Source organism: Canis lupus, chromosome 31 (assembly GCF_003254725.2).
Source record: "Canis lupus dingo isolate Sandy chromosome 31, ASM325472v2, whole genome shotgun sequence".
NCBI lineage: Eukaryota > Metazoa > Chordata > Mammalia > Carnivora > Canidae > Canis > Canis lupus.
Window position 1 is genome coordinate 24,410,663 of NC_064273.1, and position 16,065 is coordinate 24,426,727.

The following is a 16,065-nucleotide window of genomic DNA, read 5'->3' on the forward strand; positions in this document are numbered from 1 at the left end:
TAGACCATAGGAACCACATGGCCCACAAACCACAAAATACCATTTACCCTTGAATATGTTTGCCAAGGCTGCTACAAAGGAAGTATAATTAAAGAAATGATTTAAACAGCAACAAGGAAAGCCAGAAACCAGGGGAGTAACAGTCCTCAAAGTGTTGGGAGTGATGGTCCTTCTTTCCTGTTCCAACAAAACTCAGACCAGGTTTTTAAAAGTAACATTTTGAGATAAAAATGAGGGAAATTACCAACAAGAGATCTACAGTAAAGGAACTTTTTTTCTAAAAGTTGTATTTGCAGGAAAAGGAAAAACATCCCAAGTCTCAAATGAATTACTGATGGCAAATAAAATGGACATGTACATAAATGCAAATAAACATAAAATACTAATAGCGTGGTTTATATAGTTTGAAAATAACTAAAATACTGAACAGTTGCATGGAAATTAAGTAGGGCATTTTGATCAATAGGGTAAAAGTGTTCTAAATTCTTTGTATTCAGAAGGCAAAGGAATGGCTTAATTTTAATATGTATGTGTGGTGGGCAAAATAGTAGTCCCCCCCCCCCCCCCCCATGTCCTAATCCCAAGAGCCCTGTAAATGTTACCTTATACGGCAAGTTCATGGGAACTTCATCCTTAATCCCCAATTAAGGGTTTGGGCATGGGCGATTAGCCTAGATTATCCAGGTGGGCCCTGAGTACAATCACAGTGTCTTGTAAGAGAAGAAGAGGGAGATTGTAAATCAAAAGAAGAGAAGGTATTGTGATTTTAGAGATGGAGCAAGGGACGATGAGCCAAGGAATGCAAAGAATGCACCTGGGAAGCTAAGAAAGTCAAGGAAATTATTCTTCCCTGGAGCCTTCTGAGGGACTCAGGTACGGCTGACACCTTGGTCTTGGGCAGGAGAAACCCATTTCAAACTTGTGGCCTCCAGAATGTGAGAGGATAAATTTCTGTTGTTCTAAACCACAAAAGTAATTTCTTCCAGCAGCCCCACGAAACTAATACAGTATGGCCAGAGTTCAAGGGTAACTAGAAAATAGAAACAAGAGAGGTAAACAGCAAATTAGAAAACAGAAGGCCTTGGGGGTGCCTGAGTGGTGCAGTCGGTTAAGCCTCCAACTCCTGCTTTCAGCTCAGGTTGTGATCTTGGGGTCATGGGATCTAGCCCCATATTGGGCTCTGTGCTCAGCACAGACTCTGCTTGAGATTCTCTTTCCCTCTCTTTGCCACACCTGCTGGTGCTCACTCTGTCTCTCAAATCTTAAAAAAAAAAAAAAAAAAAAAAAAGCCTCAATGAAAACAAATAGTAAAGGGGGAAGCAAATCAAAAAGTAAAGTGATAGGGGCACTTGGTTGTCTCAGTTGGTAGACCATGTGACTCCTGATCTTGGGGTTGTGATTTCAAGCCCCACCTTGAGTAGGTATATAGATTACTTGAAAATAAAATCTAAAAAAAAAAAAAAAAAAAAAAAAAAAAAGTGATATAATTTAGAATATCTTAGTTATCCAAATAATGGAATTAAACTAAATAGAAGACATGTTATGATTGTCTTTAATTTCAGTTATAGTGATTGGACACTGGAGGGCACCTGGGTGGCTCAGTGGGTTAAACATCTGCCTTAGGCTCAGGTCATGATCCCAGGATTCTGGGGTCAAGTCCCAAGACAGGCTCCCTACTCAGCGGAGAGTCTGCTTTTCCCTCTGCCCCTCCCCCCTGCTCATGATCTCTTTCTCTCAAATAAATAAAATATTTTTTTAAAAAAGAAAAAAACTGGAAATAAAGGGATGAAGGAAGATAGACAAATCAACAAGGTGAGATAACTCCCTTAATAGCTCATTGTAATGGGTTGAATAGTGCCTCCCCCTACCCCATTCATGTCCAACCAGAACCTGTCAATGTGACCTTATTTGGAAAGAGGGATCCTGCAGATGTAATCAAGTTAAGACGACATCACACTGGATTAGAGTGGGCGCTACGTCCAATATGACTGGTGTCCTTGTGAAAGGAGGGAGATTTGGATGTAGAGACACATACGGAAAATGTCATGTGAAGATGAGGCAGAGATTGGAATGATGAGTCTACAAACCAAACAATGCGAAGGATTGCCAGCAGCTACCAGAAGCTGGAAGAGGCAAGAAAGGACTCTTTCCTAGAACTTTCACTGAGAGCATGACCCTGCTGACACCATGACATAAGACTTCTGGCCTCCAGGACTCTGAGAGAATACATTTCTGTTGCTTTAGGCCATCTGCTCAGTGGTACTTTGTTACAGTAGCTCTGGGAAGCTCATACACTGACAGCTGGTCGAAAAGCATTGTTAGAAATGGGCCACTAAGGAATGATAAAAGATTTACACTTCACCACGCAGATATTCACAGTGCTAACCTTGAGTGCAACTAGTAAACTAGCCTCAAACTCTATAAAATAGAAATACAAGTAAAAATTGACAAATCTATCATACAGGAAAATTTAAATGATGAAGGTTGATTTACAACATAGAACTCTGGAACCAACAGAGAATACATAAGTATACACGGGATGTTTACAAATCTAATTACATATTAGACCAAGAGCAAGTCCCTATAAAATTAAAAGAATCAGTATCATATAGTCTGTATTCTCTGACTTCTTTTTTTTTTTTTTTTTTTTAAGAATTTATTTATTCATGAGAGAGGCAGAGACACAGGCAGAGGGAGAAGCAGGCTCCATGCAGGGAGCCCGATGTGGGACTTGATCCTAGGACTCCAAGATCATGCCCTGGGCCGAAGGCAGATGCTCAACCACTAAGCCACCCATGCATCCCTATATTCTCTGACTTTAAAGCAATTAAGTTACAAATCACTAAGAAAAATGTAAAATTAAAAACCTCATACATTTGCAAAATTCAAAACATGCTTCTGAATAATTCATACGTCAAAGGATAAAAATTGGCATTTTAAAAAAATTACCGAATGATAAGAAAATTTCACTATCTGAATGGGGGAATGCAGTGAAAGTTAAACTGAGAATGAAATTTACAACCTCATGTGTTTATTTAAAAAAAAAAAGAAAGGCTCAGAATTAATACACTAAGTGTCCACTTTGAAAAGTTGAATATGTTCAAGTAGAAAATAAGGACTATAATAAAAGAGCAAAAGTCCATTTTAGTGAGACCATAAATATCAAAAGGTGAAATTTGAAGAAAAAAAAAACTGTTTTATGTTGATAAATAGAAAAGGCACAAATGTAAAGATGATACTATGAACACTTTGATGCCCGTAATTTTTAAATGGAGATGAACTGGACAACATCCCAGATCAGTGGTTCTCAAGCTTCAACGTTCACCAGCAAACCTCTGGGGGGACTTGTTAAACCACAACATTGCGATTAAAACCCCCCTGGAGTTCCTTATTCAGCATGATTTGAGAATTTGCATTCTAACAAGTTCCCAGGTGTGACAAGTTTAAATAATTGTCCCCAAAGATAGCAAGTTCTAACCCCTAGAATATGTAAGTATTACCTATATGGCAAAGGGTGAATATTACTTTTTTAAAAAATTTTTTATTTATTTATGATAGTCACACAGAGAGAGAGAGAGAGAGAGGCAGAGACACAGGCAGAGGGAGAAGCAGGCTCCATGCACCGGGAGCCCGACGTGGGATTCGATCCCAGGTCTCCAGGATCAGGCCCTGGGCCAAAGGCAGGCGCCAAACTGCTGCGCCACCCAGGGATCCCTGAATATTACTTTTAAGACAAAAGATGTGGTTAAAGACCTTGAGATGGGGAGACTATCCTGGATGATCTGTGTGGGCTCTAAATAGGGTCGCAAGTATCTATGTAAGAGGAAGGGGAAGATGGCACCATAGAGGAGGAGAAGGTGCTGTGACCGTGGAGGCCGAGGTAGGAGTAGCCAGGGAACACCAGCAGCCACCTTCTCTGGAAGAGGTAAAACAGATTCTCCCCTAAAGCCTCTGGAGGAGAGTTGGCCGTGTTGTCACCTTGGTTTTGGCCCAGTGAAACCGATGTCAGACTCATAGGCTCCGGAACTGTGAGAGAACAGACTTCAGTTGTTGGAAGCCACCAACGTCGTGGTGTCGTGCTCTGTCACAGCAGCCACAAGACACTAACACACCGAATGATGCTGATGCTTACTGGTCTTAGAGGAAAAAAAGCTTATCAAAACTAATGAGAAATAATAAGCCTGAATAATTATTTGCTTATTATGAACTTCCCCACCCCCCAGAAAAGTTGGAAAGTTCAGGCACAGAGGGTTTTACAACATTTTCAAAGAACAGATTATTTCACTTTTATACAACTTCTTCCAGAGAATCGAGAAAGAGAGCCTACTTCCTGTAGAGGTGAGGGTAAGATAACTGCTGTCGCAATCTCCAAATGTATATGACTTAACTAAATAAATAAAGTGATTACTTGATTCCTTGCTCAGGTCACAGTCCACAGTGGTTGTGGGGAGGCGAAGGACCGTGGAGCCCTATTCCAGCCAGTTATGCGGGAACCCAGAATCTCCCATCCTGTGCCGCCTCCATGTCCACCACGAGCTTCCAAGGATGGAGGATGACCCACAGGAGGTTTTCATGGGCTGGTTTTGTAAGTGACTTCCCTCACATGGTCCTTAGTTACATTGGCCAGAACGCTGATGTATGACCCCAACCCAACTGCCAAGGTCCTGACTTCAGCCATCAGGAAGGAGAGGAGCCGAAAGGATAATGCAGAGCCCTAGCAGCTGTTGCTCTCTGGGGAGAACTGTCAGTTCCTGTCCTCTCTTCTTCCCGTGGCCACGTTTGACATAGTTGTTATCTGGTGCCACTGCCACATACAGCACATAACCTCTAAGTCACCATGAATGGAGGATCACCCATGGCATGTTTTTATGGGCCAGTTCTGGAAGCAGCATACACGACTTCTGTTCACATTCCAATAGTTAACGTCTTGGGAGGGGAGAAACTTTTGCCATTGGCTTCCTGCCCAACCAGGGGCTGTTCTAAGGCATATTTAAGAGTTATAGAGGGGTTTTGGGGAGGGGGGTAGGCACTGGGTTTCTTTGACAGATTTCCTCAAAAACTTAGTAAGTTTCTAGTACATTTGCAGACAGTCCCATTTGCCAGTCACTTACGTCCAACTTGCTCCTACACATAGTTCTTAAACCTGCTTTACAGCTTTACACCTGTACCTTTCTCTCAATTAAATGGCAGAACTGGGTGGGAAGATAGTACTCTTGATTCATCTTAATAAGACTGAGTCATTCTTACCCAGAATTTTGGGATCTAGAGGCCGTGAGGTTTTCATTCATTTGATACCTTGCGTTTTTGGAGTCCCTGTGACTTTCCATTATTTCCTAAGAAGCAGGTCAGTTTGTCCCTGTCACACTTCACCAGATGAAGTCAGTAACAATCAACATAAACCATGGTCACAGTTTTCCAACCTCTCCTCCTGAAGCTCAGCTCATATTTGTGTATTGTCAATCACAGTTTTACCAATTTACCAACACTGGCAAACAACTAATCAGTTTCTGTTAGCAATTTCTTCACCTTTCCCCAAATGACTAAATCAATGTGACATATCTTGGGATTTTATCAAAATTTCAGTCCACTTCAGTGCACCAAGTTCTTTATTAAGTGACAAACAATAGACGTTTTGGGGTGCTTGTTCATTTCATAGTGCAATGTGTTTGTCTAGGGGGTGGAGGGCGCTCTGTTCCTTTCAATCATTCAGAGACTCGGGGTGCTTCTATTTTGTACCACTGTCATGTTCAGCTTTTTAAGTCTACATGGATAGGGAAAAAAAGAATGGTGGATTATGCATGGGAGATTTTTATGAACCAGTCCTGGAAATAGCCTAAGTCCCTTCACATTCCATTGGCCAGTTTTCAGGCAGATGTCACCAATATAGTTGAACTGTAAGGAGAAGAGACAATTCTTTCCCCAGCTAATTGTATGAGGCAAGTATAGCCTAATCACAAAACCAGATGAGGATTGTGTAGAAAAGGAAAACTACCACCAGTCACATCAATGAGGAGGAAAAAAAAACAACAAAACTTCAACAAACTCAGGGCACCTGGGTGGCTTAGTGGCTGGGTGTCTGCCTTCGGCTCAGATCATGATCCCGGGGTCCTGGGATCAAGTCCCACATTGAGCTCCCTGCGGGGAGCCTGCCTCTCCCTCTGCCTGTGTCTCTGCCTCCCTGTGTGTCTCTCATGAATAAATAAATAAAATCTTAAAAAAAAAAAAAAAAACTTCAACAAACTAACAAACTAAATCTAGCAGTACCTATAAAACAGATGATACACCATGGCCAAGTTGAGTTCATCCCAAGAGTGTGAGCATGGTTTAACAGAAAAATCTATAAATTCTATTTATCAGTCTAATAGATTAAAGGGGAGGGGAACCCACATTATCACCTCAACAGATATGGAAAATCATTTTTTTAAGATTTATTTATTTATTTATTTATTTGAGACAGAGAGAGTGAGAGAGAGGCAGAGACACAGGCAGAGGGAGAGGCAGGCTCCATGCAGGGAGCCCTATATGGGACTTGATCATGGGTCTCCAGGATCAGGCCGTGGACTGAAGGCTGCGCTAAACTGCTGCCCTGGAAAAGCAGTTTTAATAAGGTTTAATACACTTAGAAAACTAAGATGAATAAGAAGTTCCTTAATCTGATATGATCTGTATACCAAAAACTATGGCAAATATTCTTAAGGAAAAACTGGAAACATCCAGCATTTCCTTTAGAAATAAACAAGATAAAGAAGCCACCTTATCACCACTCCTATTCAGTATTTCCACTGGAAGTTCTAGCCAGCAAAATGAGAGAAATAAATGAAAAAAGAGGAAAGTTTGAATAAAATTGAGGTTAACAGATATGATCATTTACCAAGAAAACCCCAAAGAAGCTACAGAGAAAATATTAGCAATAATAAAGAGCTTAGCAAAGTGGTTGCCTATAAGATCAATATTCAAGAATCACTTGTATTTCTTTTCTTTAAGATTTTATTTATTTATTCATGAGAGACACAGAGACAAAGGGAGAAGCAAAGACACAGGCAGAGGGAGAAGCAGGCTCCATGCAGGGAGCCTGATGTGGGACTCGACCCCGGAACCCCGGGATCATGCCCTGAGCAGAAGGCAGATGCTCAATGGCTGAGCCACCCAGGTGCCCCAAGAATCATTTGTATTTCTATACACTAGGCCCCTCAAAGAAGAAAAATGTGCTTTAATAAAACCATTTACAATGAAAACACAATTAGTCACTGTGAAGTGAATCTAACATATGCAGAAGACCAGCATGCATACATTTAAAAACTTTGATTAAAAGACATTTTAAAGACCTAAACAAATGGCGAGTTACTCAAGAATGTTCAAGAACATAAAGATACCAATTCTTCCTGTAGATACAGTGCTATTCCAGTCAAAATCCCAAGAAGTCTCCCCTGCACTCTCTCTCTCTCTCTCTCTCTCAAATAAATAAAATCTCAAAAAAACCCAAGAGGGTTTTTCATGGAACTGGAACAAATGGCCAAGAACTACTAATACACTCTAAAATAAGAGCATGGAGGAGCTTGAACTACCCAGATGTCAAAGATTAATCAACAGTAATAAGATGGTTTTTCATTGGCCCAAAGAGAGAGGTTGAAACAGAATAGAAAACCCATAAAGAAATGTGCACACATAGAGAAATTTATGTATGGTGGAGAGGACACTGCAGATGAAAGGGTAACTAGTCCCGGTACAAATGACTGTTCATTCACAACCTCAGGAGCTCCCCGGGGAAAACGTGAAACTGGTCCCTGCACAGGGAGGGCAGAAAGCGGTGGAAGAGGCCATCTGCTCCAGACTGGTGGGTGGCCGGTTAAATAAGCAAGGGAATTTCCAGACAAGGCTTGTCTCGAGCAGCAGCAAGATGAACAGATATCAGCACCCACCCACCCACCAGAATCTGAAAAGTCTGCATCGAGGCCTTACCTCGATGGTAAGTTCAGTCACATACACCATCCAGATGCTCTCCCCCGCCCCCCAGTGCTCTCTCAAAGCTGTCTGAGAAGGGCTCCAGCTGTGGGAACCGTGGGCAGAACAGACATTCTAAGGAAAGGAGACAGGGAAGGAGCCCTCCATTGCCCAGGCCAACTAGTGCGTCAACCGGCAGTCTCTTTCTTCTTCTTCCCCTTCCCCTTCCTCCTCCTCCTTCTTCTCCTTCCCCTTCCCCTTCTCTTCTTCCCCTTCCCCTTCTCTTCGTCTCCTTCTCCTCCTCCTCTTCTTCTCTTTCTTCTCCTCCTTCCTCTTCTTCTTCTTCCTCTTCTTCTCTTCTTCTTCTTCTTCTTCTTCTTCTTCTTCTTCTTCTTCTTCTTCTTCTTCTTCTTCTTCTCCTTTTCCTCCTCCTCCTCCTTCTCCTCCTCCTCCTTCTCCTCCTCCTCCTTCCCCTTCCCCTTCGTCTTTCCCTTCCCTTTCCCCTTCTTCTCTTTTTCTCCTTTCCCTTCTCTTCTCCTCCTTCTTCTCTTCTCCTTCTCTTCTTCTTCTCCTCCTCCTCCTTCTCCTCCTCTTCCTCCTCCTCCTCCTCCTTCTTCTCCTCCTCCCCCTTCCTCTTCCCCTTCTTTTTCTCCTTCCCCTTCTCTTCTCCTCCTCCTCTCCTCCTTTCTTCTTCCTCTTCTTCTTCTTCCTCCTCCTCCTCCTCTTCTTTTCTCCTTCTTCTTCTTCTTCTTCTTCTTCTTCTTCTTCTTCTTCTTCTTCTTCTTCTTCTTCTTCTTCTTCTTCTTCTTCTTCTTCTTCTTCTTCTTCTTCTTCTTCTTTCTTCTCTTCTTCTTCTTCTTTCTTCAGATTTATTTATTTATTTAGAGAGATTGAGTGCATACATGCTGGGGGAAAGGGCAAAGGGAGAGAGACAGAGAGAATCTCAAGTAGACTCTCCACTGAACTCAGAGCCTGATGCAGGGCTCAATATTATGACCTGAGATCATGACCTGAGCTGAAATAAAAAGTCAGATGCTTAAAGGACTGAGCCACTCAGGTGCCCTGGCAGCAGTCACACTCTCTTGATGACCTTCTCCAACAATCTCTCTCTCTCATCACTTAAGTGGATTAAGGTAGTAAATATGAAACACTGACATTTTTTACGTTTTAGAAAATACATAGGTGAATACCTTTAATGATAGCAGGGCAGAAAAGTATCTTTAGAAAACTATGAAAAAATACATGTATTAAAGAAAAAGATTGATCAATTCAGCTACATTAAAATTAAATAATTTTCTTCCTCAAAAGGCACCATATAAAGAAAATGAAGAAGTTTGTAACATGGATAGACATTCATTGCCAGAACAAAGAATTCTTAGCAAATCAGCAAGTAGAGAAGCAAACGATCAAAATCCAATATAAAAATACTTAAATGACAAAGAGGAAAAATATGTTACCATATTATTTCCATATTATTGGGAAAATACAAATCACAACTTAAATGAGATACCACTTTAAAAAACTAGGAAGTCTGACAATTCTAAGTATCAGTGAAGACATGCCATAAGGCAACTCTTCCTGCTGATAGAGGGCAAACTGGCCCAATGTCTCTGCAAAGTAATCTGGCATTATCAAGTAAAGTGAAAGATAATTATACTGTATCATCTAGAAACTCTACTTCTAGATACTGATATTAGAACACCCACAGGTATATACAAAAATGCTTTACAGCAACGTTACCCATAATAGGAAAAGCTGGAAGCAACTTAAAATTCATTGACCAAAGAATGCACAAATTAATAGTAGTATATATCAGTGAAAATGAGTTAATTATTCATCAACAGAAATAAATTACACAAAATATTGAATGGAAAACTCAAGTTGGAACTATATTTAATGTAAAAAATTCATTTATATATTGCTTAGAGATATATATACATTCATTATTGTGGGCGGAATGATGACCATGCCCTACTCCTGGAACCCGTGGAATATGTTACATTACATGGGGACATTATGGCTGTAATTAAAGATATGGGCCTTAACTTAGGGAGACAATCTTTGGTTATCTGGGTGGACTCAACTGAATTGCATGAGCTCTTGAAAGCAGAGAACTTTCTCCAGCAGATTGTATTAGAGAGATGTGTGCATGGGGTATGAGGTTTCAACCATTGTTTTTTTGTTTGAGCTGACTGGAGGCTACATTAGTGTGCATGTTTTTATTATAGTTATCTATTCATAACAAAGTACTACCCCCCCCCCAAATGGCAGCATAAAACAACAAACCTTTATTTTGGAGGGCTAGAAATTTGGGAATTTAGGGGCAGTCCCGGTGGCGCAGCGGTTTGGTGCCGCCTGCATCCCGGGATGTGATCCTGGAGACCCCGGATCGAGTCCCGCGTCAGGCTCCCTGCATGGAGCCTGCTTCTCCCTCTGCCTGTGTCTCTGCCTCTCTCTGTGTCTATGAATAAATAAATAAAATCTTAAAAAAAAAAAAAGAAAGAAATTTGGGAATTTAGCTGGGTGGTTCAGGCTCAGGGTCTCTGAGGTTACAATAAAGTGGTCAGCTAAGGCCATAGTTATGTCAGGACTCAAATGAGGATTAATGATCCACTTCTAAGATCATTCATATGGCCATGAGCAGAATTTAGTTCCTTGACATATGGGACTCTTCGTAAGGTTGCTCATGGTATGGATTCTCCCAAAACAAGGGATCTCAGAGCCAGAGACAAAGATGAAAGCTGCACTTTCCTATAATTTGATCTCAGAAGTAACATAACATCACCTCTGTTGCATTCTGTTGGCCATGTGAAGCCCTGCAAAGTCTCACCCCATGACATCAGCTCAGCATCTGGAACTCATCATCTTGTTTCTAACCTACAGCACCTAATGGTTCTGCTCTATTTCTTTTTAAGATTTTATTCTTTTTTTTTTTTTTTTAAAAGATCTTATTTATTCATGAGACACACATACAGAGAGCCAGAGACTTAGGCAGAGGGAGAAGCAGGCTCCCTGCAGGGGAGCCTGATGCAGGACTCAATCCTGGGACTCCAGAATCATGACCTGAGCCAAAGGGAGATGCTTAATCCCTGAGCCACCCAGGTGCCCCTAAAGATTTTATTCTTAAGCAATCTTCACACCCAACATGAAGCTTGAACCCATGGCCCCAAGATCAAGAGTTGCATGCTCCATGAAATGAGCCAACCAGGTGCCTTACCTAATAGCTCTGTTCTATGTAAAATAGCAGACAGCTGATGTGCAAGTCATCATAAATATGCCCAAGGGGAGAACTGAAGATGTAGTGACTGGCACATTAATAAGGCCCCAGTGTAGACTGGGGCTAAAAACTCAGGTCTAGGAGTAGATGTGACCCCATAGGTGCTGTTCCTTACCTATAGCAAGTGCAGTAACTCTTCATCTGTAGATCTGTGCACTAAAGATACATTGTCCGCCTCCCCCACATCCAGTGTACAATGTGGGACCAAGCATACAATAAATGCTGTGGGTATTACTGCTCCAAAAGGAGAGAAAATGGGAGATGCAAAGGGGTCACCGGTCCATAGCAATTCTGAAAATCAGCCAGGCAAATGTTGGATTTGGTCCTCCTGCAGCCCAGAACTGACTCACCATGGCTCTTGGTCTCATCTAAGCTCTTGGCTTGTCCTCTAATTTCTCTCATCATTAAAGTAGCATGTGATTGCCTCTGAGTGGTTTTCTCAGGCTGGGTCCTGCTTTTTAGATGTCCAGAGGTCCAAAATCTCTCATTTTATATGTTCTGTACGTTTCAGTCCAAACTATTAACACTGATATAGGCCTCTTTAAAATGTTAGGGTCTCTTGACCATCCATGGGGTTAACTCCATTAGTATATGACATACACATAAATCTCTTCAGATCACTTCATTACCTTGGCTGGTGCTGAGGTGTCTCGGGGTAATGCCCTTAAGCTTCCTGGAGGCCCTATTTTTGAGGCCATGAGGTGCATCCACAAACTCTTTAGAGAGCCTTTATTCTGACTTAATGTGCTCTGAGACATCACCTTGGCTTCTGAGGTCATGGGAAAGGATTTCATAGCCATACCTTTAGCTTTATCTTTAAGCCATGGTTTCCTGAGCATGCCCTGAATTTGATTTTTCTTTGAGATGGCAACAGTGAAAACGACTTAGGATGAGCTTCACCATCATCCTCAGAAATCTTTAAACTCCAAGCACATTGGCTAGTTCACTGGCAGAGGCAGTGGAATTGGCAAGAAAACCTCGTGTCTGAAGAATGGAGGAGGAGTGAGATACAGGTGAGAGCCCTCTGTGGTCACCAGGCAGGCTTGCTGGTTTCTAACCCATAGCACTGGGCTGCTGTGGGAGCTATGGTGGTGGTGGTGGGGGGTGGGTTGTGCAACTGTGCCAGACCAACCTTCTGGGAGTGGGCTTTCACATGAAGGCCCACTGGCTCCAGCACTAAGGAGGGAAAACTGTAGGACACTGCACTGTCGGGAACTGTAAAGGATCTAAGCTTTTACCCTACCTGAAGCTAACCGGTTAGTCTGACAGTTTCACTGGTGGCAGAAGAAAGATTCTGGGTCAGAGACAAAGAACTTGGCTACTCAGCATAGCAATTCCTATGAGCATCAGCATATGTTCATCCATTTCTCCTGGCCCGAGTCCCCAGGACATCAACATGGATTGGCCCCAGCAAAAACCTGCACACACAGTGGGTTGCCTTAGAGGAGACAAACCCTGAATTTAGGGAACCGTAATTTTTTATTATGGGTATTAAGCTTGCCTTCCCTTTGCTGTGGAGAGACACTACGTTTGTGAGACTGAGGAGTAAGGGTGCCTGCTCTTTGCTTCACCAGTGTCTTCTCTTTGCTTTGGAAATACTCTCCCTGTTTCCCAAGGATGTTCACTAGACACATATTCTTGAAAATATAACCAAGAGCAAAGGGCAGTTTGTGCCTTGCTTGCAAGACATGAGGAAACACAAGAGACCTATGAGAAATTCTCTTCGATTTCAGGTGCAAGTAATCATTAGTGAAGCATACCACAGAGACAAGTGCTGTTAATAACTCAAAAGTGATGATGTAGATAGACTTTGAGAGTTGGTCATAAAAAGCATTACAGCTTCCATCTTGGATCACTCACTCTGGAGGAATCGGACACCATGTTTGTGAGGACGCTCAAGTAAGTGGCCCCATGGAGATATCCAGGTGGTGAGGGAGGAGTCTCCTGCCACAGTCATGTGAGTGAATCATTGGGAACCCCAACCCCAACCAAGCCTTCTCATGACTGCAGATACAGCCAACATCCTGCCCTCAATCTCATGACAGAACCACCCAGATAAGCCATCCTTAAACTCTTGACCTACAGAAACCATGTTAGGCAATACATGTTTGCTGTTTTAAACTGCTGTTAGGGGTGATTTGTTCCATGCCAATTGATAACTAATAAAACCACCAAAATAAACAGGTTTTTATTCAGTGTTGAGGTTTTTCAACTTAATTTGCAACATGAACAAATGTACATGATGTTGAATCTTCAACAGAATGAATTTCCAAAAAGTTCATTCAGTTCCTTAACTGAATTCTTAAAATTTTGAACCAACTTTGGCACTGACTTACACTGATTTCTTTTGATGCACCCCATGACATTAGTATAAAACTGGCATCTAAGTTCTGCTAATGAAACACATCAATGATTATAGCCTTGCTTTTCATGTGAAATAAGAAAAACTAGAACAGAAAATGAAATTATTTTAGAATAATCCCTTGAATTACTTAAATGAAGTCAGGCTTCAATGTGCTTTCTGCAATAGCATGTGCTAAAACCTTTGTCTTAACATAGTCATCTTAAAATAGTGAGGAATTCTTGAAGTAGATGCGGATTAGTGGATTATCCGCTTATTAGTGGATTTGGTAGGTGCCGGTGTCTCCCTGGCTCCTATGGTATATATTAAATGTCATTTTCTTTCATTAGTTTTCTGACTTTATGCAAATGTAATCAAAATTTAGAGGGCTTGTTAGAATAGCCTTGATGCCGTTGTAGCACACTTATATGAATTACAGCATGGGCTCGAATCTCCAATGTATCTAAAACCCAATTTACAATAGGCAGCAAAGAGAAAAGTAATGCATTGCTCTGCTGAAATATATTAATATTAGCTTGCATGTTTATCTATAGTGTTCAGTTAGTAAAAAGAGTGCGTGTGTCCAAATTAACCACAGGGTATTTGATAGTGTATCACAGTTTGGATGTAATCCTAAATTATATAGTTACCTCAACCAATTTGAAATTTATTTCTCCTTCATAGCTTTCTTAAATTAAAAAGAACATTGTTTTTGCTGTAATAGTGCTCCATTGAAATCTGAATGTGCATTATCTCCATCATGGGGATTTTATTTTTATTTATTTATTTTTAAAAATTATTTAATTATTCATGAGAAACACACACAGAGAGAGAGAGAGAGAGAAAGAGAGAGAGAGAGAGAGAGGCAGAGACACAGGCAGTGGGAGAAGCAGGCTCCACGCAGGGAGCCCGACGTGGGACTCAATCCCAGGTCTCCAGGATCAGGCCCTGGGCCGAAGGCGGCGCTAAACCGCTGAGCCACCTGGGCTGCCCCGATCATGGGGATTTTAAAGTTATGTCCCCAAATTCTTTGACACTTGTCCCTTCAAAAGGTGGAGCCCACTTCTGTAGCCCCGAGTGTGAGCTGTGCTTAGTGATTCCCATCTAGAGATGACCACATGCATGCCAGAGGGAAATCAGTAACCACAATGAAGTAGAGATCATAGCCACAATGAAGTACATGTAGAAATTTATTTCAAAAAGTGAAAGTAAAGGGGATATCCAATATGCTTCCTGTATTAACAAACAATTTAAAAACGCTGACTTTTAGATAACTGGGTCAAATTAACAATCATATTGAAAATTATGAGATGAAAAAGCACATGCCAACTTTTGTGAAATAGAGTTCAAGAAGTATAGAGAAATACACCCCTCAAATGCACCTATCAGAAAACAAAAAATAGGCAAAATAAGTAAACATTCAACTCAACAAATTACAAAAATGCTAAGAATAAACTATCAGAAAGTATAAAGAAATATTAGAAGTAATAAGCCAAGAGAGAGGAATTTATCCCAAAAGACAGGAAAATAAATAAAATAAGTTAATAAAACATAAGAGAATCTGGGGGGGGGGTGTTTAAAAAAAAAAACACGTTTCTCTGGAAAGATTAACTAGATAAATGTATCTAATAAAGTAGACCAAGAAAAAGAGAAGTGAGGTACAAATAAATATTAGGGATGAAAGTATCATATTTACAAATAGAGTATAAGTGTTAAAAATTATAAGAAAATACCATGAATAACTTTATAGCAATAGATTTGAAAATAGATGAAATGGATAACTTCCATAAAAAATAAAACTTACTAACTTGTGAAAAACAGAACACTTTAAAAGTCTCTGACATTTAAAGCCACTGAATTAGTTGAGTATCTGCCCATTCCACCCTCACCCCATAAAATAAAAGCACCAGGTGATTTTTAGGTGAGTTTTACCAAACACTCAAGAACCCGAACTCATTTTATGATACTAGTATATCATTGATAGCAAAACCAAATGGAAACAACACAAAAAACCATAGGTTAATCTCACTTATAAATATACAGTACAAGAAAGATCATAGATTGACTTTATTTGTGAACAAAGATGCAAAATTTGAAAAAACTATTTTTTAAACTCACAAATATATTACTGGTAATAATAGCATTGATCATGACCAAGTAGGGTTTATCCCAAGACTGTAAAAATGGTTCAACATTAGAAAATCTATTTATGTAATCCACCTCAAGGATAGAGGAAGGAAAAAAAAAACTTGTCATTTAAATAGATGTGGAAAAAGCATTTGATAGAACTCATCAACCATTCAGGACTTTAAAATATAAGGAAAGAACAGAAAGAAACTTCCTAATACAGAATATGTGCCCCAAACCGGTATGTGTATCACATTTAGTACTTAAAATATTCCACCTTAAAGTTGATCAAGAAACAAGGAAGACTGTTTACTAAGAGGTACAGCACAGTAAGATGAGAAAAAAAGATGTGACATTCTATACGCACAGTCCTCAGAAC

At 40.7% G+C, this 16,065-nt stretch overlaps 1 protein-coding gene across 11 annotated transcripts in view; it reads left to right on the forward strand.

Moving 5' to 3' along the window:
- The window catches only part of N6AMT1 (N-6 adenine-specific DNA methyltransferase 1), a 41,566-nt gene that overhangs the window by 19,061 nt on the left and 6,440 nt on the right, over positions 1–16,065 (forward strand). For 8 of the 11 annotated variants that reach the window (XR_004811047.2, XM_049104676.1, XM_049104675.1 and 5 more), the window contains one exon: positions 4,425–4,585. Coding sequence is in view for 7 of the 11 variants with exons in the window: in XM_049104676.1 (XP_048960633.1) it covers positions 4,425–4,585 (161 nt within the window). In the remaining 4 variants the exon portion in view is untranslated. Of the gene's footprint in view, positions 1–4,424; positions 4,586–12,082; positions 12,232–12,951; positions 13,118–16,065 lie in introns of all 11 variants that reach the window. The other 3 variants (XR_003137858.3, XR_003137860.3, XR_003137861.3) reach the window with 2 other exon arrangements.